The 23,024-nt window shown below is 40.0% G+C and overlaps 1 protein-coding gene across 3 annotated transcripts in view; it reads right to left on the bottom strand.

Annotated features, from left to right (window-relative positions):
* Nucleotides 1–5,163: 5,163 nt before the first annotated feature.
* The window catches only part of mllt3 (MLLT3 super elongation complex subunit), a 75,675-nt gene continuing 57,814 nt past the window's right edge, over nucleotides 5,164–23,024 (bottom strand). For all 3 annotated transcript variants that reach the window (XM_032583233.1, XM_032583235.1, XM_032583234.1), the window contains 6 exons: nucleotides 13,249–13,318; nucleotides 12,582–12,720; nucleotides 10,451–10,547; nucleotides 10,275–10,343; nucleotides 9,305–9,376; nucleotides 5,164–6,954 (listed from right to left, as the gene is read on the bottom strand). In XM_032583233.1, coding sequence (XP_032439124.1) covers nucleotides 6,823–6,954; nucleotides 9,305–9,376; nucleotides 10,275–10,343; nucleotides 10,451–10,547; nucleotides 12,582–12,720; nucleotides 13,249–13,318 — 579 coding nt within the window. In that variant the 3' untranslated portion in view covers nucleotides 5,164–6,822. The remainder of the gene's footprint in view (nucleotides 6,955–9,304; nucleotides 9,377–10,274; nucleotides 10,344–10,450; nucleotides 10,548–12,581; nucleotides 12,721–13,248; nucleotides 13,319–23,024) is intronic.

The following is a 23,024-nucleotide window of genomic DNA, read 5'->3' as shown; positions in this document are numbered from 1 at the left end:
TGGTCAGTTTTGAATGTTGGTGGTGCTTTCACACTCGTGGTAGCATGAGACGGACTCCACAACCCACACAAGTGGCCCAGGTAGTGCAGCTCATCCAGGATGGCACATCAATGCGAGCTGTGGCAAGAAGGTTTGCTGTGTCTGTCAGAGTAGTGTCCAGAGGCTGGAGGCGCTACCAGGAGACAGGCCAGTACACCAGGAGACGTGGAGGAGGCCGTAGGAGGGCAACAACCCAGCAGCAGGACCGCTACCTCCGCCTTTGTGCAAGAAGGAACAGGAGGAGCACTGCCAGAGCCCTGCAAAATGACCTCCAGCAGGCCACAAATGTGCATGTGTCTGCACAAACGGTTAGAAACCGACTCCATGAGGATGGTATGAGGGCCCGACGTCCACAGATGGGGGTTGTGCTCACAGCCCAACACCGTGCAGGATGCTTGGCATTTGCCAGAGAACACCAGGATTGGCAAATTCGCCACTGGCGCCTTGTGCTCTTCACAGATGAAAGCAGGTTCACACTGAGCACATGTGACAGACGTGACAGAGTCTGGAGACGCCGTGGAGAGCGGTCTGCTGCCTGCAACATCCTTCAGCATGACCGGTTTGGCAGTGGGTCAGTAATGGTGTGGGGTGGCATTTCTTTGGAGGGCCGTACAGCCCTCCATGTGCTCACCAGGGGTAGCCTGACTGCCATTAGGTACCGAGATGAGATCCTCAGACCCCTTGTGAGACCATATGCTGGTGCGGTTGGCCCTGGGTTCCTCCTAATGCAGGACAATGCTAGACCTCATGTGGCTGGAGTGTGTCAGCAGTTCCTGCAAGATGAAGGCATTGAAGCTATGGACTGGCCAGCCCGTTCCCCAGACCTGAATCCGATTGAGCACATCTGGGACATCATGTCTTGCTCCATCCACCAACGTCACGTTGCACCACAGACTGTCCAGGAGTTGGCGGATGCTTTAGTCCAGGTCTGGGAGGAGATCCCTCAGGAGACCATCCGCCACCTCATCAGGAGCATGCCCAGGCGTTGTAGGGAGGTCATACAGGCACGTGGAGGCCACACACAATACTGAGCCTCATTTTGACTTGTTTTAAGGACATTACATTAAAGTTGGATCAGCGTGTAGTGTTATTTCACTTTAATTTTGTGTGTGGCTCCAAATCCAGGCCTCCATTGGTTAATAAATTTGATTTCCATTGATGATTTTTGTGTGATTTTGTTGTCAGCACATTCAACTTTGTACAGAACAAAGTATTCAATGAGAACATTTCTTTCATTCAGATCTAGGATGTGTTATTTGAGTGTTCCCTTTATTTTTTTGAGCAGTGTATTTTAACTGTGGTGACAGTTAAAACAAATGTTAAAACATTTTTTAATCAAATTTTTTTTAGTAAAAATAATACTGCAGCTACTTTCTGTCATGTCAACCGCTACACAAAGGCATAAATAAATGCACCAGAAGATGAAGGGTGGAGAATGCAAACAATCTGGAGGCAAATAACTGGAACCGTACTAAAATCTGTTATCAGGTGTTAAGTCAGATACATTAAAGCCTACAATTATTAAGGCTAATGTCAGAGTCTACAATTCAACAGTAAGAGAGGGAGTGGGCTAAATCAGCTTCCATAGGAGAGTTCCACTGCTGACTGAACAGAAAACATCTTGATGATCCCAAAGACCTTTTAGGAAAACCTTCTGGACTGCTTCAGAGCAGACCAGAAGGACCTTTGCAGACCTTTTTGGAAGGTCTGCATCTCTGGTGTAAAACTAACGCAGCATTTCAGAAAAAAAACAAAAAACCCCAACAAAAAACACACTCAAAATCCAGCATGGTGGTGGTAGTGTTATGGTCTGGGACTGCTTTGAACCATGAAGAATGTTCTTGGTGGACTTCTTCTCTGTATGCTCTGATCTCAGCTAACTAAAACAAGCCTTTTCACCTGAAATATCTGAAAAAAGTTTTAATTAAATTCTGAGAAATACATGCATGTTTTAGGGAACAACAACTGAACTGGAAACGGAAACATATCTTTTAAATTTCTCTAAGCAACATGATCACTTAAATTGTATCTTTTTTCCATATGTGTTTTGATATTTTACACGTCAAACAAAAAGGTCAGTGTTTTAAGCCAGGCTTGATAAAACTGTTAGAGGGAGAATGAGGCATTCGCTGAAGATTGAACTGTTGTTCTCATCTTCCTGCTTGTTGTTGAAGTTCACTCTTGGATCCATCTGGTAGCAGGTGTTTGAGGGCGGCCGAATAGGCAGCGGCCCAGACTTCCGCCTCAGCCATCACACATGGTTAACTTATCAGAAGAGGCACAATGAAAGCAGCAGCAACATTGACTGCACCTGTAATCTGTCCAGAATGAGACTCTGACCACCAGATGCTTTCAGGACATTTATTGACATTTTCCTCCTTCTTCCCCATTGGGCTCTCTAGCAGTGTGGCGGTGTGTGTGTGTGGGCGTGTTTTTGTGTGTTTGTTTGTAATACCTTGTGGGGACCAAAGCCTGGTCCCCACAGGGGGAAATGCTATTTTTGGGTCAGGGGTTAGATTTAGGACTAAGGTGTGAATTGAGTTTCGGATAGGGTTAGGGTTAGGTATGTAATGGTTAGGGTTAGGATAAGGGTAAGATTTAGGCTGTAGAAATGAATGGAAGTCAATGGAAAGTCCCCACAAAGCTAGTCACAAATATTTGTGTGTGTTGCCTCATACAGACAGGGTGGGCTTCCAGAAGTCATGGTCCATCGGCCCGCCTAGATCCATCAAGAGGAACAAAGCTCAGGGGGGTTGGGAGGGTTAGGCTGTGGAAGGAGGAACGGTGCCAAGTCTGCCCAATTCAAAGACCAGGTTTGGGATTTGCTCCAAAAGACTGGAGCCATTTAGGTGGTGCAAGGGGTCTGAGGCAGCCTTGGGGGGGGGGATTGGGGGATGCTGAGGGGCCACGTCTGCAGGCCCGCCTGGTTTAATACAACCAGTTGAAAGTTCTGCAAGTTGTTCCTTCACTTTCTAGTCTGCTTGCTTTTGTACTTTATATAACTTGATCAGATTTTTCAGAGGCTAAGCTGTATGCATTTAGTGACTGAGAGGTGGTGGGGTGGGGTTAGGGGTGGACAGAATAGGCTGCCACCCAGAATTGTAGAGGGAACACAGAGGAAGGTCAACACGATTGGCAGCAGTGTGGAAACGGGGGACACAAGCAAGCCAAAAGCGACTGTCTGAATTATTGTAGCTCTGTGCATTTGATGATAATAGAGTGGTCAGGGAGCTGAAATGCCTTTGCTAAGAAAAACTGGGCATGCTTTGGTGGTCTTTATTTTGCTGTCAGTGTCTGAATGGTGATGATGGCAATAAGCTGTGCAGAAAAAACAAATCAAAGGCTTCTGATGGAGTTTCCATCTACTGGATCTGACTGTGGTTTATAACTATCTGAATGTTCTCCCTGCAGCTGTGAAGTTATTCATTCTGCAAAAATATTCATACCATTGGAACTTTTCATATTTTGTTTGTTTCTTCTCACAAACTCTATGAATTTAAAGAGATGGACCAACAGCCTGGAATATTAAGGAGGAAATGTCAGCGCTGGTCTTATTGTACAGATGAATGGTATCCTATCACGGTACCAGGCTGGAGTTCACTGAGAGACCCATTCTTTCCCATGTTTGTAAAGCAGTCTGCATGTTTTCCCTGTGGCCATGGAAGTGATTGAATCACCTAAATTCAATGATTTGGAGGGCGGAGTGAATATTTTTGGCAATAAAATAAAGACCAGGCAGTGATTCTGGTCAGGCAATAACTGTATGTTTTGCTTCTTTTCTGTTCTACAGTTATTTCTGTTTATCTACTTTTCTTCCTTGACATATCTGCAAAGAAAGCAGACAAGCCTTAAGTCAGAAAATACGTACTCTCACAAAACACACAGAAAACATAATTATATGACAAGGACATGTTCTCTGATAAAAAGGAATGTCAAATTGCACATAAAAAGTGCATTCCAACCTTTAGGACGCATCCTTCATGTGTACCTGGGAACAGTGTGCTTTCAGAAAACTCTGGGAGGTGAAACTTTTCATCACTGTTGAGCTTTAATGACTTCCTTGAGGAGCTTTTTGACCGGCTTCCAGGGACGCTGTAGGAGGCAAGCCTTTCTCTTCAGCCTTGGCCTTGAGCCAGTATGACAATCAATGTCTCTGTGTCTCTTCTGTGGAGGATTATTTCGAAGGTCTCCCCTTTTATTCGAGGAAATGGTATTTGGAAGATAAAACAGGATGCCCTGCTGGTTTGCCTGGACTCTGAACCATTTCCCCCATCCCCTTCCTAAAAACCCTCAAGATCCATTTTCCCTGTGTCCTCCTTTAACTCTACAATCTAATCCAGAAATCTATGAAACTACTTAGGAGTACTTCCTGGGTTTAAGCTCAACCCAAATGCTGATGATTTGTTTAGCAAGCTGGCAAAATATTGATTTATAAGTTATCAACATTAAAATCTAACAATATTCTAGAATATTAAACAAAAATAAACAGAACGTCTGTCAGCAGTCTGAACACAGAACATTGGTGCCGATAACAAAAATACAAAAGGTGGATTTCCTTTAAAAAAAAAAAAAGTTAAATACAGTATACAGCTGTTAAACTCAAATGCTAAATATTGTCCAATTTTCTTTTTCAAGATACATTGAAGGGAGCATTGTTTGAGTGTTCATAAGGCTGGATAATTTACTTTAAGTTATGATCGTAAAGCCCACTGCAAAAGATATTTCAAACTTATCCAGCAGAAGAAATGGCTTTCCAACCATTAATGTGTTTTATTAGGATTAATTCAACTATGGGAAGCCTTAAAGTATGTTCTTTATTAAATCCTAGCTTGAGCTGTTTTGTCGAGGCAGATCTAAATGTTCAGTTTTTACATGTTTACAGCTGGTAAAGACACTAAGATCAAGAATTAGCGAAGGGGGTGAAAAAGAAATACACACTACACTTTCTAATTTTTATCTATAGAAATATTGTCCTTCCACTTCACAATGATGCACTACCTTGGGTTGATCGAAATTAGTCGAATAGGTAAAACATGTCGGTGTGTATGGATGCACAAGTGGAATGAAATGGATTCATTCTCCTGTGTGAAAGAAAGAAACGTCGAAAAGAAATTTTTCTGATCATCATACAAAACATTTATTTTTTCCCCACAATACACAAAAGACCCTAAGAAAGAGAGCGAGAGTAAGAAAAACCCTTCATAATGTTTTTTTGGAAGAGACTATCCTCATGTGTAACTGGCAAATGTGTCCCCAGAGACATTTCTCTTAAAAATTAATGATAAACTTTGATTTGCCAATTCAGCCAAAATAAATTAAGCGGTACGTTTTTCCACTTCCATAACAGTTCCTGACCACCAATACCCCTTTTCTACCCCCCTCTTCTGGGAAAAAAGACATTTCCACTGAAATGCAGCAATCAAGAGCTTTTGTCCTCGTGTTAGACAGCAGAAAGTGAGTTCCTGTTTCTCTGGGAGCTCTCTTCCTGAGATGGCAGACACACTTCTTATGAGAAAAATTATTACAGCAACCTAAATAGACACAATTGCATATCTGGACATTCCAGAAGGGCAGGATTTGCTGCAACAGATTATTACTACATTTAAAATGAAAAGTAGATATGTGTTTGATCTTTTGTTTCTTTGTCGTATTAACGTAACATCATTTCTTGGCAATAAATCTCAGACAGTTATGAGAAAACTTTAATTTCTGCCTCATTTGTAAGGAACATTTGTGGGTTATATCCATCAAAAACTTCTAAAGTCAGCTCAACCAATATCCTACAGCTTGTTCATCTTTTATATATCTGCATTGTGAACCAATGATGACGAGCCTTGTCTACCCCTCCCCACACCGCAGCATCACACTGCCATTACCAAAAGCTGCTTGGCATTGGCAGTGAGGATTTGCAAAGTCAACTCTGCAAATGAAAACATAACATGTATTTTCTTTACAAACGTGGCACCATTTTAAGGGAGTACACAGGTTTTCCAATAGAATAAGCTTTATTGCTATGATGCATAATTACAAAAAAAAAAGAATTCTTTCTCTTTGTGTGAACTTTTAATAAATCCAAAACCAATTCTGGGCCAGTGATTTTGAGCATTTCTGTGATTTAGAGACTTCCTGTTATTTATATGGTAACATTTGAGGAAAACAATGGAGAACAGACATAATCTCCATCCATCTGGAGATCCAAACCACAATGGTGTGAAAACATATTTGTAATAATTAAATTTTTTTTTTAAATTTGTGAATTCTATACCCAGTGGATCAGGCTGTTTTAAATCTCCAGTTAAAGATCCGCTGTTTTAATTCAGACTGAATTAAAACAGTCAAATCTCAGAGGATGGAAGATGTGCTCTTTGTGAAGTGCTTCCACTGTCTCATTCTGCCAGAACCATTTTATACACAAACACGCACACACACACACACACACACCTCCAAAATAAATTCAATAAATAAGACATCATGTTGTAAGGCAATGCTGATCATGTGTTTGTCACCATGAACAACAAATCAAGAATCATACATGTATCAATATGCACATTCGTTAAGAGCAACCAGCCACCACTCCGCTATCAGCTGAAGCTACAAGGCCTTACAGGTGATCTCCTGTTGGACAGGCTCTGCCCCCACAGCACCTCCCGCTGCTTTCCACTTGTAAGATGAATTGCTGGACTCAGTGCTCCAACAGGCTGGATGAAGTGCAACAACCAACCTTGATTCTATTCAGGAACAGTCAAAGCAGAAACAGAGTCTGCAGCCCAGCCGCTCAGAGCCTCAGGACAATCCCGAGGTCTCCAGGTAACTCTGCAGCTTCCTAACCGTACTTCTGTCCAGGGAGCAAAGGTCAAAGTCAAAAGTAGTATTTGTGATGTGGAAATGCCCCGTCTCCTCAATCAGGTTTACGATCTGGAAACCACAAGAAACAGCAGAATGTTTTTACCAATGCTGAAACTTCAACAGCTTTCCGAATGGAGACAGCAGAATAAATGTTTACTTCTTTTACAAGAAGGAAAGAAAGAGTCTCAGAGACTGAACGTTTTCCTGTGTTTGAACAAGCAAGACGCTGGACCCATACTGTTCTTGAAATCAATTGGAGACAGTGAAAACTCTGATTGGCTGTGGTCCTGATATCTGTGTACGTATGTGTCTGTGCTGTGAGCTGCAGTCAGAGACAAGAAGACCAGTCTACTCAGATAGAGAGACTGGTAGTAGTGCAGATGGGCAGAGAAAATGAAAAGAATGATTGACAAGTTTTCTGTCAACTTTAGCCCTGAACCATCCGAAAATCATTCCCAATGGTCTGACACAAAGTCATCAACCTCTACCTCTACAATTTTTAAAGCACAATTTCAAATATTGCATTAGGGAAGGTTGATGGAAACGGCAAAATTTGAAATACTTTTCTTAATTCCACAAAAAAAGTTTTAATGCTTTTAAATGGCTAATGCACATTTGAAGAATTAGTTCTGACACAGCAAACATTTACCTCAGATGTTTACATTTGCTAATCTTGGTTGATTCGCTCAGAATCAGCAGATTTGTATTTTCTTTTTTTTTTTTGCAAAATTTTAAAAGTTCACTCAAAGCTCTCGTGACAAATGGATGGAAAAAGCCAGTGAGACGGTTCAACATTCACTTTTCCTAGAGGTTAGATCAAAAACCAGTCTGGTCTCTCTGTATTGAGCTGCTGATTATATATTTGAGCCCCGACCTGAGCGCTCAGTGAAATTGATGTGAGTGCATGTATTTCTGTGGAAAAACAATTTATGATGTGTTCATTTTTAATCTCAATATTGTTCTGGCATGTGGTCCATCCTGTTGAGCTTAGCTCCACCTGCTCTGCGCTTGGAACAAAGTGTATAAATGAACCACTCATAAACTTTATGGTATACAGTGATCCCTCGTTTTTCGCGGGGTTACGTTCCAAAAAGAACCCGTGATAGGCGAAGTCCGCGAAGTAGGAACCTTTATTTTTTTAACAATTATTATACAATGAAATACTCCATAATACATTTAAAACAAAGAACAAAACCTTTTTTACAGGGCCAAGCATTTTTTAACAAATAAAAGTACTGTATAAACGTTTTTCTTTTTTTTTACAAATAACTACTATACTGAAAAATAATAATTTTAATCATCAATACGAAGTGAAGGCTTCAAATTGCAGAGATCAGCACCGACCCACCGCGACCCGAGTCATTGGATTAGAACGGGAAAAAAATGATTATGAAAAAAAATACAAAGTGCAGTTGGACAAATAGTGATTCACCTGTATTTCACTGCTCCTCCTGACTCTGCTCTGTCGCGTTTTTGTCTTCTAAAGCCCGCGGTGCAGGTGTGTTTTTTTCGAGAGAAGAACATAGTTATTGGTAGTTGTTGTCTCTCTTTTTTCTTCTGGGCAAAAGAATTCTTATAAACCGACATGCCACCATCGATTATGTTAAATCTGGCAAGCTGTTTTACGTACATGTACATATTAATCCGCAAAGTTTTTGACACACAGGTAGAGAAGAAGCGGAGAGACTGTTTAGCCAATCAGAATGCAGAACACACAAATCCGCAAAGCAGCGAGACCGCGAAAGGTGAACCGCGAAATAGCGAGGGTTCACTGTATTGCAGAACAAAGGTCTGAAGATTTTACAAAAGATTTAACAGAAAAGTTCAACAGTTTGTTTATTTCAATAATCTCATCTGGATCCATACTACACATATCAATAAATTCAAATGCTTATTTTGATCATTGACTCACAGCTGACAAAAACTCAAAATTCAGTTTCTAATAAAATTGGAATAGTGCATAATACTCATTTGAGGATATTTAGGAAAAAATCTTATGCTATGACTGACACAATCAGCAGAAAGTCACTGTACTCTGGAGTAGCAGAACATATTCACAGGTAAAGGCAGAAAAAAGCTGATCTCCATGCTATGCCACATTGATAAATTAATTCATGACTGAGTGCAGACAACTCATCCAGAATGTTCATTAAGTCCTTCATCACTCAGGAGTAATAATGTTATGTTCTGATAAACTGAATTTGGGGATTTCTTTAGATTAAGTCAGAATCATAAACATGCAGAAATACCTATCTGAAAAATATCAGTTTCACTTTCTGACTTCAGTTGATCAAAGTAAACTCCTTTATTTTACTCTGATATAACTGCTCTGTTCAACATTTTTGGAGCCCAGGATGTAGAAGTGTTTATTGTGCATCAGTGTTTGAGCCAAAATGGTGTATTGACAAATAAAGCTCACCTGCTGGAGTATATGGCCTTCTCTTAATGTCATCAGTCTTTTGTGCAGCTCTACCAACTCATCCAGGTAAGCCTGGGAAACACAGCCACATGCAGTTAGCTTCATGGCTATCAGGTTACAGACCAAGGCAAAGAAATCCCAAAACAAAGGATAAAAGGGTCATTTTTGAGAAGTTGCTTTTGTATAGAAAATGGGAGCTGTGTGCATTCTTACAGCACTCTTTACAGTAACAGTAACTTCCCAGATAGAAAAGCATGAGTGAATCAACATTGAAATGACGAAAGGCAGAAACATTGAATCAACATTGAAGCCTGATATTGAAACAATATTTAAAGTATTCGGTGATTTATAAGTTGAATCAACGTTACGGTTTCAACTATAACTGACACTGTATGAATGTTGATTCAACCATCATATGAATGTGGATCTACATGCACATTTGTGTTGATTTTATATTGAGTCAAACTTAAGGAATCAATATTGATTAGTGTACATTTTTTGGTCTGATAAGTCTACATTATAACATACTATTAAAAAGTTTCTTCACTGGTGTTCAACACACAATTTTTTGGCAGACAATGCGTATTATGTCATTCACAATTATCTTACATTACCATATTTCCAAAAATGTGTGCACACAAACTTAAAAAAAGACTTAAAAAGTAGGAGGAGAGGTGGGAAAGGGATGAGAAGTGGTGTGACAAACATTGATTGATCAATGTTTGGCGTTGATCAGACGTTGGCTTTTCAATCATCAGATTTCAACCATAAAACAACATTGATTCAATTACCGTACATCTTTTCAACATTGGTTACTTGGCTAAAATTAGATGATTTTTGATGGTTGATCCACCGTCAATCGTCGACCTCAGTCAAAAATCTACCTTTGTGACCATAATTCAACATTGAATTACCGTTGCTTGCCATCTGTGTATACAGTACTCTTCATTTGAATGTTGACCTTGTTTACCTTGTCACAGTCTAGGTTTTCATTCTTGTCTTGCTTGCTCTGTCTGATGGGGCTCCTCACCTCTAAAATCTGGAAAAGAACAGTCACACTGTTTACAACAGCATTCAGTTGACTGCTTGGTTCTCACATCAGGTAGTTTATGGAATACATATCTGTAGAGTGCTTTAATATTCTACCTGGTTATTGGTGCTCTTTATCAAAGCTGGGGCCTCTTTGCAGGTGGGGGGTGAGGGAGAGGAACCATCAGTCTCACTGCCATCACTTAAACTAACCCTGAGGACAACAAAGACCTCAGGGTTAGTTGTGTCCTCATAACAAAGAAAAAAACATTTATATTAGGACCTGGACTTTAACGCGTTAATTTTGATTCATTAATTACATACATTTTAACATGTGAAAATGTTTTGCCCTGCGACAGACTGGCGACCTGTCCAGGGTGTACCCCGCCTCTCGCCTGGAACGTAGCTGGAGATAGGCACCAGCAACCCTCCCGACCCCATTAGGGACAAAGGGTGAACAGGAAATGGATGGATGGATGGAAAATGTTTTATGCAATTAATCTTTTTTTTCCATTCAAAAGCTCCTTTATATCACTGATGTGAGAGAAGCATCATATTTCTGCACCAGAAGAAGCCAGATGCAGTAAATCTGGATATAAATAGTGGATGAAATTTACAATAATTGAAGTAACAGTTGTGTTTCTTTTTATCAGCTTCCTTTGTCTTGTTATGATCTTGTGATAATACTGTCGGCTCTCCTTGCTCAGTAACTTTAAAATCCATTCACAGACGGCATCGTCCATTAATACTGCCATAAACAGAGTGTTAGTCTACATTCTTCTTCTGCTCATGAGGGTTGCTTTGGTGTCGTAAACCGTTCACGCAGAAATCTGATTAAGGTTGCATCATTCAGTAGTATGAATGACTACCAAAAAATATTGGATTTCAGGAAAAAAAATGGAATTGAGCATCAGGACTTGCTGTGTGAGCATACGTAAGATGCTTTTCATCTTATGGCTGAAGATGAAAAGCATCTAGAGCGCTTCTAACCGGTTTGGTCCAGGTCTGCCCTGGCCAGATTCTTTTTCCATTAGCAGATCTGGCACAGCTCTGTCTGGCTGTACTTAGATTTTTGTACCTACTTCAGCAGTAGTGCCAGCTGCACCGAGCTGAGTACTGCACCAAAGTGATTGGATTGACAGCTGATTGCAGTCGTTGACTGATTTGTGATTACCTCTCAAAACTCAAACAACATTATAGTTTAGCTGTGGACCATGAACATGTTGTTTGCTATCAGAGAGCTGCTCAGTACAGAGGAGCATAATTATGAGTTTAATCAGGAGCAGCGACAGGAACACGTGTTTTGGATTGGAATGACCATGATTTAGCAGCACTGCTAGCAGCTCATCGCTCTGAAGAATGAACAGCAATAAAGAAGAGAGAAACAGTGAAGCTGTAGTCAGATTTCTGTCTGAGTGGCAGTTTAGCAGAATTACATAGTATTAGGTTGAGATGTGAATTTTCCTTTTCCTTTGAATAAAATAAAGTTCATGAGTGGCTATTGATTTACATATTTTGTACCTAAATCCAAAAGGTTGTACATTTAAAACGATAAAGTGCCAGAATGTAATTATATTTCTATGTGTAGCTGAATAATCAGCTGATCTGAGCCTTTGTTATTATGTTTGAGCCAGCAATGAATTTCTATAAGACAAAATAAAATATCTAGGTTTATTTGAGTCCATCAGAACCAGAACCTGGAGGTTTTGCATTGCTGAGTATATAGTGAGGAACAGCATGTAATGGAGAAGCTCACTACCTGGGATAGAACCGAACTGCACATTAACTGATTAGAGCGTGACTTCTCAGTAGAAAAGCGTCTTTAGCAAGAAGAGGAGCTGTTTGTTGATGGACATTTTCTGTCTTAGTTGGTATCCGCAGTAGAACGAAACATTGCAAGGCAACAGACTCTATACCAACTCTGCACCTGGAAAACACACCTTGCTGTTGGAACTGGAGCAGACTCATCAGAGCTTTTCAGAGTTTTTCTCGTTTGTTTGCCTCGTAGGCAAAATACCTCCAAATTATGAATAAAGTGGGTAGCTGCTGTGGGAAGATATGCACCACTTTAGGGAGATGAAAATGACTTTGGCAGTTTCAAATTTATTGTATTGTATTATTATACAATATGTTATATTGTATTTTTTTTTTTAAACTTGTATTTTTTTCATTATAATTATTATTATACCTAAATATGGATTATTTTGCCAGACCTGATTATACTCTGCTCTGCCTACTGGTCACTAACCTGTGTTGGTGGTGTGTGAGACATGTTTGTGGTTGTCGTTCTGCATCAGAGTCCATGTCGTGGTCTTCAAGTTCGTCTGAATCATCATCGTTGTCGTCTGACTGCAGATCTTGCACCACTGACTGCAGCGGCCCAAGCACTGCATGCCAAATACAATAACACAACTTTTCATTTATGAAATCATTGAAAGAGAGGAATGAAATACAGTAATAAAAGTAGGATGTTGGATGTGGTGCTGGTTCCTATTGAAACTGGCCATTTTCTGGCAACTACCCTCTGTCTGCCCTAATTAGAAAGGGCTTGTTCTGCTGTAGGGCTGGGTGATACATTGATTTGATAAAATTTTCTGTTTGTTAAAATTTTATTCTTGGAAAATCTGGATCTCTTTTTTTCCCACCAATGCACTCCTTGGTTTTCTGTAGATCAGAGAGATGTCAGCCCACCACTCTCAGTTGTTTCCTGTCTGATGTTCTCCGTTTCCAACATTATTCTGGAGAACTTTTGGTATCCTTTTCTCCCCTAACATTGCTTACTGTATCTGCAGAGTTTCAGTTGCAGATTTTTTGTGAACTGGCACCTTGTAAATAAAATGGACTGAACTGCAGATTTTGTTTGTGTGTAAACTCCTGTAAACAGCAGCAAGAGGGGAGTAATTCAGGTGTACTACCTTGACGTTTGTGGTGTGAGGGAGCAAAGCCTGAACTGGAGCTGGAACTGGCTGGACTGGGCTGTTCAGACTGAGAAAATGAACACAAATAAACCACTTAGAGAAAATACACATGGTTTGTTCAGAAAATTGCTACCACCACCTACCAACACATCTGCTGACTGTAGTTACAACTTTTACATTGGGAGATTTCTTCTCATCGACTGGTTAACTTCAAACAATGAAAAACTAGAATTTTTGAGACACTACATCATGATAGCCATATAGAAAACAACAGTCCTGCTTTTTGATGCATCACTGAAAACACGTCATCCACAACAGCCGTACAGTGTAACGGATGTTCAACATCTCAGAATCAGACTTGATTTCAAGTTCTGAGATCTCTGCTGGTGACTATTCAGAACCCCATAAGTAAGAACTATGATTTACTGTAGAGTGAATAAGGAGTGGTGTGACAACTTTTGGTGATTTGTCAGAAATCTGGAAGGTGCATTTTTGTACAACCTGCAGTTAAATAATGTTTTGTTTAGAATAATGCATCATAATCCAATCTGGAAGCGTGATGCATGAATAACATTTTCCAACAATGTCCTGGATCAGCAGCAGCAGCTGGAGGATTGATTTTTTAGTCAGACCTGAAAAGACACTGCTGCTTCCAGGATTATTTCTAATTCTGGAAATATTCTTCAGGTAATATAAGGCTGACTTTGTAACTGTCTTTATGTGACTCTGAAAGTTCAGGTCAGAGTTCACTACTACACCCAGATTTCAGGTCGGCTCACTAGTTGTCAACTGTAGTAACTGAAGCTGTGTATTGACTATAGATCTTTAGGTCCAAAAATAATAACCTCAGTTTTGTTTCTGTTTAGCTGGAGAAAGTTTTGGCACATCCAGACATTTATCTGTTCTAAGCATCTGTTCAGTGATTGGATGGGTTCGGAGCCAAGTGGTGAAATTGTAATGTAGAGATGTGTGTCATCTGCGTAGTTAAGGTAGCTAATCTTAGCTCCTATTATAGCCTGAGCTAATGTGAGGAATAGTAGGGCTCCTAGGATTGAGCCTTGGGGTACCCCACATGTGACTTCTGTGCGCTTCGATGAGAAGTTTCCTATTGAAATAGAGAAATCTCTGTTCCTTATGCAACACTAGGATAGCTCAGTTTTCGAGTCCTTCCCATATCGGCTCACCAGGGCCAAAAGGCCGGAGTCCACCCTGACGACTCTGATGGCTCAAATTAGCATCCCTTCTTCAATTGTAAATGTGGTCGTTGACCGTCAGGCCAGAAGGTAGGAATGTGAATAGTCCATGTTGGGGGTGGGTGCAATCTATGATGGAGGCAGCTCTACAGTAGACTCTCCTGTAGGTAGTGCTCTTCAGTTTAGTTTTGAAGCATACATGAAGTGTTTTTGGAGAGATGTGACCTTTTGCAGCTGATCCATGATGTTGTGCTGCATTATCCAGGTCATTTTGCCAAATGTACATAGAGTTTGCAAAACATACAATCTGTTTCAAGAAATGTGCAAAGGTTTTTCTAAAAGAAATTAGTAATGTTTCTCTTTGAAATAAAGCTAAGAGGGTATAAAATGACAGTTTAGAAAGAGCAGCATGCACAGCGTGGTTGAGACTGAGGATACCACCAAAAGGAAGCCAAACACGGTCACAGATTACAACAAAACAAAGTGTGGTGTGGATGTGATGGACCAAATGGTGCGGGAGTACAGCGTGCGTGCAGGAACACGGAGATGGCCAGTTGCGGTGTTCTACAACCTGATTGACATGGCAGCACTGAATGCACATGTGCTTTATCAGGCATGCACTGGGGTGAAGGAGAGACGGGTAGACTTCCTTGTTGAACTTGCTAAAGAGTTCGGTAACTCTCATGTGAATGAGAAGAAGGCACACAAGGAGAAACTGCTTCGGGAACAACCTTCCACACCCAGCCCAGGCAAAAGGGCGAAGTGTCAGGTCAACCAGCGAACATTTTTCTCCTCAAACATTGTCCTGAGCCGTATGCAACGAAATTTCGTTCTTTATACACCCTGTGCATTGAAAATGACAACAAAGTCAGTCTAAGTCGAAGTCAAAGTCTAAGTCTATTGTGCAACTGTGAGATGCGTTGAGGCCATTACCAGGGTACTGATAAGGTAATGGCCCTATTTACTGAACAAAAGCACCTGCTAGATAAAATCCTTCAGGCCAGTTGGACTATCGAAGCCGATATAGGTATACGTCAAAGTGGACTAACTTGAGCTATTCTAGTGTTATGCAAGATTCGAACCAGTTGAGTACTGGACCGGAGCGTCCAACCCAACTCTTCAGTCCTTTCAATAATATGTCATGGTGAACATTGTTAAATGCTGCACTGAGGTCCAACAAAACCAGCACTGTGGTTCTTCCACAGTAGATGTTTATATGAATGTCCTTAAACACTTTGACGCGGGCAGTCACAGTACTGTGGTGAGCACAAAAACCAGACTGAAGGATATCAAAGCGGTTGGTTATCGTAGGGAAGCCATTTTACAGTTAAAACACTGCATTTTCAATAATTTTGCTGATGAATGGAATGTTGGAGACTGGCCAGTAATTTTGCAGGAGTGATTTGTCTAGATTGTTTGTTTTTAAATCAGTGGTTTGATAACTGCTGCTTTTAAAGCCTGGGGGGAAACCCCTGATGAAAGCAATGAGTTCACTATTTAGAGCCTTAAGGATCTCCAGGCTAATCTCATCCAGCCCAGGAGCCTTGCCACCGAGGAGCTTTTTAACCACCTCAGCAATATCAGCACCAGAGGTTGGAGAGCCTGGTCCAAAGTCCCTAGGCTCTGCTTCCTCAATGGTGGTATTCTGTATTTTCCATCTTATATCACAAACAAGTAAGTGTTACCGTCAGTTGTTATGAAAATGCTGTATATATCAAAACAACTTGAAAGACAATTTCTTGTCTTCATGGCTATGTCTGATGCCTTGAAATTGGCCTCTGTCTTCTTTAAGAAGCTCCTACCCTTTCCAACACTTCACCTTCAGGATGTCATCACAACGTTTCTGAATTAAGCTGTTTAAAACTCTTCTTAGAAGTATTGGACTCAATAGTAGTTTGTATGATGAGCTCAGAAGATGCACAGTTCCACCAGGTGATTTCTTATTGTTGCTGCGGCTAGTCTGGAGGAAGTGAGTGGGGGAAAAGTGCTCTGTGAGGTGGAAGCTTGGCTGGAGAAGGAGATTTATGGAAAAGGGGGCGCTTTGGAGCACAAGTGTTTCGGCACCCCCAAATGGTTGCAACAGGAGATTAGAGGATTTCTCAAACATGCATGAAAGAATCAAAGCAAAACTTGTGATATGTTTTTGATGAGGGAATAACATTATAACATAATACAGCACTTTAAAGTAAATTTTACGTAATACTCATTGCCTTTCTGACTCATAGGCCTTCCATAATATGAGGGAGTGAGAAACAACCCTTCTCCATCAAGTTAACTTGAAGGAACACCTTCCTTTAGAACTGGTCTATACTAATATTAAACACACTAATTACCCAGTTGCTATTCATCTTAAAATAGCAACAGTAACATGTTGCTTCTGTCTCTATATTGTCATCTCTCCCCTTTGTGTTTGACAGAATGCCAACACAACACACTAAGCTTGGGTTGACAACCATTCAAAGCATTTTAAAGTTACATTTTCTGAGTTAAAATATATACAGTACAGACCAAAAGTTTGGACACACCTTTTAATTCAATGAGTTTCCTTTATTTTCATGACTATTGACATTGTAGATTCACACTGAAGGCATCAAAACTATGAATAACACATGTGGAAATATGCACTAAACAAAAAAGTGTAAAACAACTGAAAATACCCCTTATATTCTAGTTTCTTCAAAGTAGCAACCTTTTGCTGTGATTACTGCTTTGCACACACTCTGCATTTTCTTGATGAGCTTCAAGAGGTAGTCACCTGAAATGGTTTTCACTTCATAGGTGTGCCCTGTCAGGTTAATAAGTGGGATTTCTTGCCTTAGAAATAGTCATGAAAATAAAGAAAACCCATTGAATTAGAAGGTGTGTCCAAACTTTTGGTCTGTACTGTATATCGTATCAATCCTACAGGATAAGTCATTTTAATAAGATGGCAGAAAAAGAGTCACTTGGTGCTAAACAATAGCATTTTTGTTTTAACATTTAATAGCCAGAGTAGAACATGTGCATAAATAGATCAATTCTTCCACCTTAAAAACACAAACATTTGAACTATCGTGGCCATTTTTTTTCTCAGGACAAATCAGGAACATTCTATTTCTACCGAGTTAAATTGAGGCAATTAGATCATGCCATACATCTTTGTTAAAACTTTCTGTGCAAATACCATGCTATTTGTTATACTTATTTTTAATACTATGTTTATTAGGTATTTTTGATTATTCATACAAAGAAGGAAAAAGGAACAATAACAACAAGAGGACAATGCTTATACAGCACCAATACAGATATCAAATCTGGAGTGAAGTACATAATACTATAAAATCTATATACTTATTTTTTTAAAAGTCAAAAATAAGTAAATAAGTACCAGATACTGAACCATACTCAAGCCTCCAATTTTTCCAAATAGATTTGGATCCAAGTGTGCAAACTCTAATTCATGTGGGAGTGTCACTGTAAACCACAGCTGTCCAAGAAGACAAAGCGAACAGTGATCTCCAGCAGAAACATGAGAGAAAAAGAGCACAGTGAGGATAAAAAGCTTCAGTGGTCATTACCTCCTGACAACAAACGACACACAGCTGGTCCGCTGGTTTATGGGATAGCTTCTTCAATGTGCCATAAATCTTAGTACCACTCCTTTTTAGGGCTTTTGTCCTAAAAAGCCCTAAAAAGGGCTTTTTATAGTCTGTTCTCTTTACAGACTATAAAAAGTTGAATATCAGTCTGCTGAGATGAATCAGACCTCTTCCCTCAGTGACGGCAATAAGTTGGATATTTAAAAAGAAATGCAATTGTATCATATGAGTATATAAAAAAAATAGGGAAAAAGGTCAATATATTTTGTCATTCACCTCAGAACACAGAAACTCATTATATAGCTTTTTTTAACGGAGTGAAATATTTTAAGCCTTCATTGCTTGTAGTTTTGATGATTACCAAATACAGAGAATGAAAAGCCAAAATTCAGTGTCTCAGAAAATTAGAATATTGTAAACAAAAAAGCAACTGAACAGAAAGTTGTGTGGAAGGAAAGTGTGGTAAGAAAAGGTGCACTAGCAACAAAGATCTTTTAAGGAATAAAGGAAGTGTCACAAGGAGTGGGCTGCTTTTTCCTTCCACTCAACTTTTCATGTACTTGAATTTTTTTACTATATTCAAATTTTCTGAAACACAGAATTTTGTGTTTTTATTATCTGTATGCCTTAATCAAAGTGACAAGAAAAAAAGGCTTGAAATATTTCACACTGTATCTATGTAATTTACACAGTGTGTACACTTATTAGGCAAGGAAGTATATTGTCCATTTTATCATTTTTAGGCATATTTTCTCATTTCAAGGTGGATCAACTTGATTGCTTAATGGATTTAATCACAGCAAGTGATGTGTATCTATTTAATGAGGTGGGTGTGGCCTATGGATGTCAACACCTTAAATCAAAGTGTACATAATTATTAGGCAGATTCTTTTCTTTAGGGAAAAATTGGTTTTGAATTGGAGAGTAGGGGAAATTTGTAGCAGTTTGCTGCTACCGTCCGATGCGTCAATATATGACAAGTTGGGAGTGAGAATGGGTTGGATATTCAGAGCTAAGAGACATGGCCAAGATCAGGAAGGCTGAGACTCGACCACCAATGAACCAGATTTCAGCTGAAGCCTCAAGACTGGGCAGAGAAATATCTGAAGACAGATTTTTCAAAGGTTTTATGGATGAAACAAGAATGACTCTTGACAGACCAGATAAATGGTCCAGTGGGTGCATCAGTAACAGACACAGAGCTCCACTTCCAGTCAGACGCCAGCAAGGTGGTACCACTGGTCGGGTACTGGTCCATCGGGTCGGACCCGACGGGTCCGACCAGTCCGATTATGAGACAGACTGGTCGAACTCAACAGTATGAGATTATAAACAATCTCATAATCTTGAGATTATTTTCCATCTCAAGATTATGAAGCATTTTATGCTGCATTAAACAACAAGTTCCATCAAATATATACAAACACAGAGAACATGAATGGCTTATTGCAAACAAAAGTTTTTTGATAAATTTCTCATAAATTGTGCGGCTCTATCTGATTCCTTTTAGAAGTCTGATAACAACTTACCTCCATGTATAAGTACTTGAAATAAAGACTGATTATGAGACATGAGTCCCAGACCTCAAGGCTTGTACTAACAGAGTGTAAAACTAAGTCAGGCCTGATGTGTTTGTTTTACTGACTTCAGTAAAGCTTGATTTTCAGACTTGAACTCCAGGGCCGTGCAGAGACCTTTGGAGGGGCAGGGGCTCAAATTTAAAAAAGGGGCACATTGAACAAAAACTCCGTACAACAACATAGCAACAACCCATATTAATCAAGAATCTAATTGGATCCTATTATATCATTGCCATCATGTTGGGAAATGCAAAGCAAATATAGTCTATATTTTCCCCAATAGGTATAAAGTTGTTGTTTCTGCTGCTGACAGTCCTGGAGGGCTGAGTTGATCTGAGACTGTAGCTGTTAAACAGACCAGAGGAGAGAAGGTCTCTGGTTATAAAGTTATGAAATAAGCTAATTTGCTGCCATTTTACTAATTAAACCCTAATAATATCTATTTAACCTCTAGAACAACCTGGCTGCAGACTGATTTATAGATTAAAAAAAGGGGGTTAACTCTATATAATAGTTTGATGTTAGCACTTCTAAGACCTAGAATTATAAGACTAGAATGTCAAGGCAAAGAAAACTCAGTAGCTGCTGGTAGGGTCCATTCAGGGGATTCCAGACATTCAGGGGCCCCCAGACACTCAGGGGCCTCCAGACATTCAGGGGCCTCCAGACACTCAGGGGCCCCTAGAAATGGTTTAATTGTAACATAGACCATAGATCTAAACATGTAGCATCATTTATAGAGAATGACAATGTTATTACATTTTATTTAATGCATTCAGCTGAGAAAAATAAATAGTACATTTAGGATTTAATTAGGAAGTTTACTTTGTAAAAGTTTAAAGAATCATCTTGATAGTTTGATTGTTGTGTTACCATGGCTACAATATGGTGTAATCTTTGTGTTTGAATTGGGTTTGTTCACATATACGTCACAGCAAATAAGCAATAATCAGTGATTGATTTTCAACTCTGCCAATAAACCTGGTCTCCCTCTCACAGATTCACCTTATCTATATTTAAACATGTTAGCGATGCTGAGGTTCTTAGTAGGACGGGTTCCGGGGGGAGGCGGGTTCTGTCTAAGGCCCCATATTACCTTGGGCCGGCCCTGGAGGAACAGCTGCTGCGATTAGCATCTCTGGAATCTACCTGGAATCTACCTTTAATCCCCCGGTGGTCCCTATGCCAGTCCGCCGATGCTTTGGAGACATTTTGGTTCATTTAATTGTGGCATGTTTGGCTTTTTGCTGCGGTTCTTATTATTGCTACAATATTTTCTCTGATGTTTATTTTGTGAACTCTAAATGGGCCGAATCTTCCTTTAACACTTGAGGTTCTGCAATAACCTCTATTTACAGCCGCGAACCTCCAGCCCAGATCCCGCCAGCAGCGGCTTTAACCCGCCTCATAGAAACGTTAAGGAGAAGCAGAGCGAACAGAGAGCAGGTGGTACCAGGTGGTACTGGGGCTTTGAGCTGCGTTGCGACTCGCGGTGACAGTCGGTACTGTGTCTTATATCAGGATGTCTGATATAAAGACAGACATTCTTTATATCTGTCGGTGGACCGACTCAAGCTGCCTGTAGCGTACCGGGCATTTAGCAGAATGATGAAGTTAAAGTCAGAAGTTTTCTCTGCAGCCGAAGCATTTCTGAGTTTAGGGGCGAGGCGGGTTTTGTCCCGCTATTGCAAAGACGATTACAAAAATATAAACAGAAACAGTTTTTCTAACGTCAACATCAGACCTACGTTTTTATTTACAAACCAGTGTATGAAAAAATATTCTTGCCCATAATTTGATAGTTAGAGGACACAGATCTGCCCCCTCCTCCTCCTCACCATGGACCCGGAGTCTGAACAACATGGAGGCTCTGAGAGTCATTATTAGACTGAGGGCAGCCAGACTAGTTTATTTTTACTAAATTATTATATTTAGCTAAATATTATTGCTGAGGGGCACAAACAGGTCTTCTGACATACAGATTAAAAATAAAAATAATAAAAAAATTTTTTTGAAAAAAACAACAAAGAACTCAAAAAGAGCACTAGGGGCATCAAGGATAAAAGGGGCAGGGGCTCAAGCCCCCCTCGCCCCCCTGTCCCCTCTGCATGTGCCTGTTGAACTCAATATGTGACATGTGAAACGTTAAAAGTTTTCTTAGTGTTTTCAGAAAAAGAATGTTAAAAGACTTTAAAAACGTAAATAAAAAAGATTAAATATTTTCATTTTTGTGTACCGGTATTTCTACTTTTTCTCAGATATTTGTCATGTTACTTCCAAAACCATCTATTAAAAAATAGAATTCCACCAAATTAATCTGCAGGTTGACAACCATCTAAAAATTAAATGTGACCAGATCAAAACTGTGTGGAATATGAAGTCTACAAAAGCCATCTAACACCAATTCACCCAGGATGTAAATCTCTTTGACTCCTCCACTCTGCTTTATGCAAACTGTAGGCGATGTCACCCGGTCCACTCCCACATGCAGGGTGCTCTAAACATGATTTTCATGCAAGACACTCTGCTTTCTCTTGTCATCATCACCAACTCCACATTTCCTCTGCTATGTGTTTTCAGGCACACTGCTCAGAGGAAAACACAGAGATCACACAAGTAAATGAGAGCAGCAGTTTGTTGGCCTGGTGCTCGGCCACTGGGGTTGGTTGCTTGGGGAGAATCAAACACCTGGCATTTGTCACCCTATATCCCCTTTTACAACTCTTATCATTCCCATTCCCTGTATGATAAAAGTTGAAAGGGTTTGTCCATACAGCACAGACAAAGAAACACTGGTTCGGATCATAATTGTTAATAACACCCCTTCTGAGTAAGCTGCTTCTCCACAGAAGCATGCACAAAAGACACTTTTACTTTTTTACACTTTTACACAAACATTTAAAAATAGAAATAAAAACAGCAGTGCATTAAAGAAAACTATTCAAAACAGTGAGATTCAGACTTTCACCACACATACTCACCCTTTTCCCTCTCTCACAAAGATTAAAGTCAAACTCTTTGCCATTCATGGCAGTATCTCTTTTTTTCTCCTCAGGTGCAGTAAAACCATAAATTTTTCTTGTCTGCTATTTGCCTTTATTACCGTCTTTCTTTATGGGGAGGTTCTCCACCAAATGTGTGTGGACCAGGCAACCCAGTCAAATGTCTCTACTAATGAAAATAGCCACTCCAAGGAAGTTTTTCCCTGCAGTGGCACTTACAGGAAGTTTTTCTTTCTTGTAAATAAGCAGTGTTCCTACATTTTAAGCATTGGTGAGGTGAAATGATGCTGTTTTGGTCATAAAGGCAACTGCAAAATGCATCTTCTAACTATTCTTCACAGCTTTGATCATTTCCTGTTGGCCACACATACAGCTGAACTCCTACCTCAGTTTATTAGGTGTCCACCCCTTCACCCAGCC

This window comes from Xiphophorus hellerii, chromosome 14 (assembly GCF_003331165.1).
Source record: "Xiphophorus hellerii strain 12219 chromosome 14, Xiphophorus_hellerii-4.1, whole genome shotgun sequence".
Taxonomy (NCBI): domain Eukaryota; kingdom Metazoa; phylum Chordata; class Actinopteri; order Cyprinodontiformes; family Poeciliidae; genus Xiphophorus; species Xiphophorus hellerii.
This window is presented reverse-complemented; position numbering and strand designations above follow the sequence as displayed.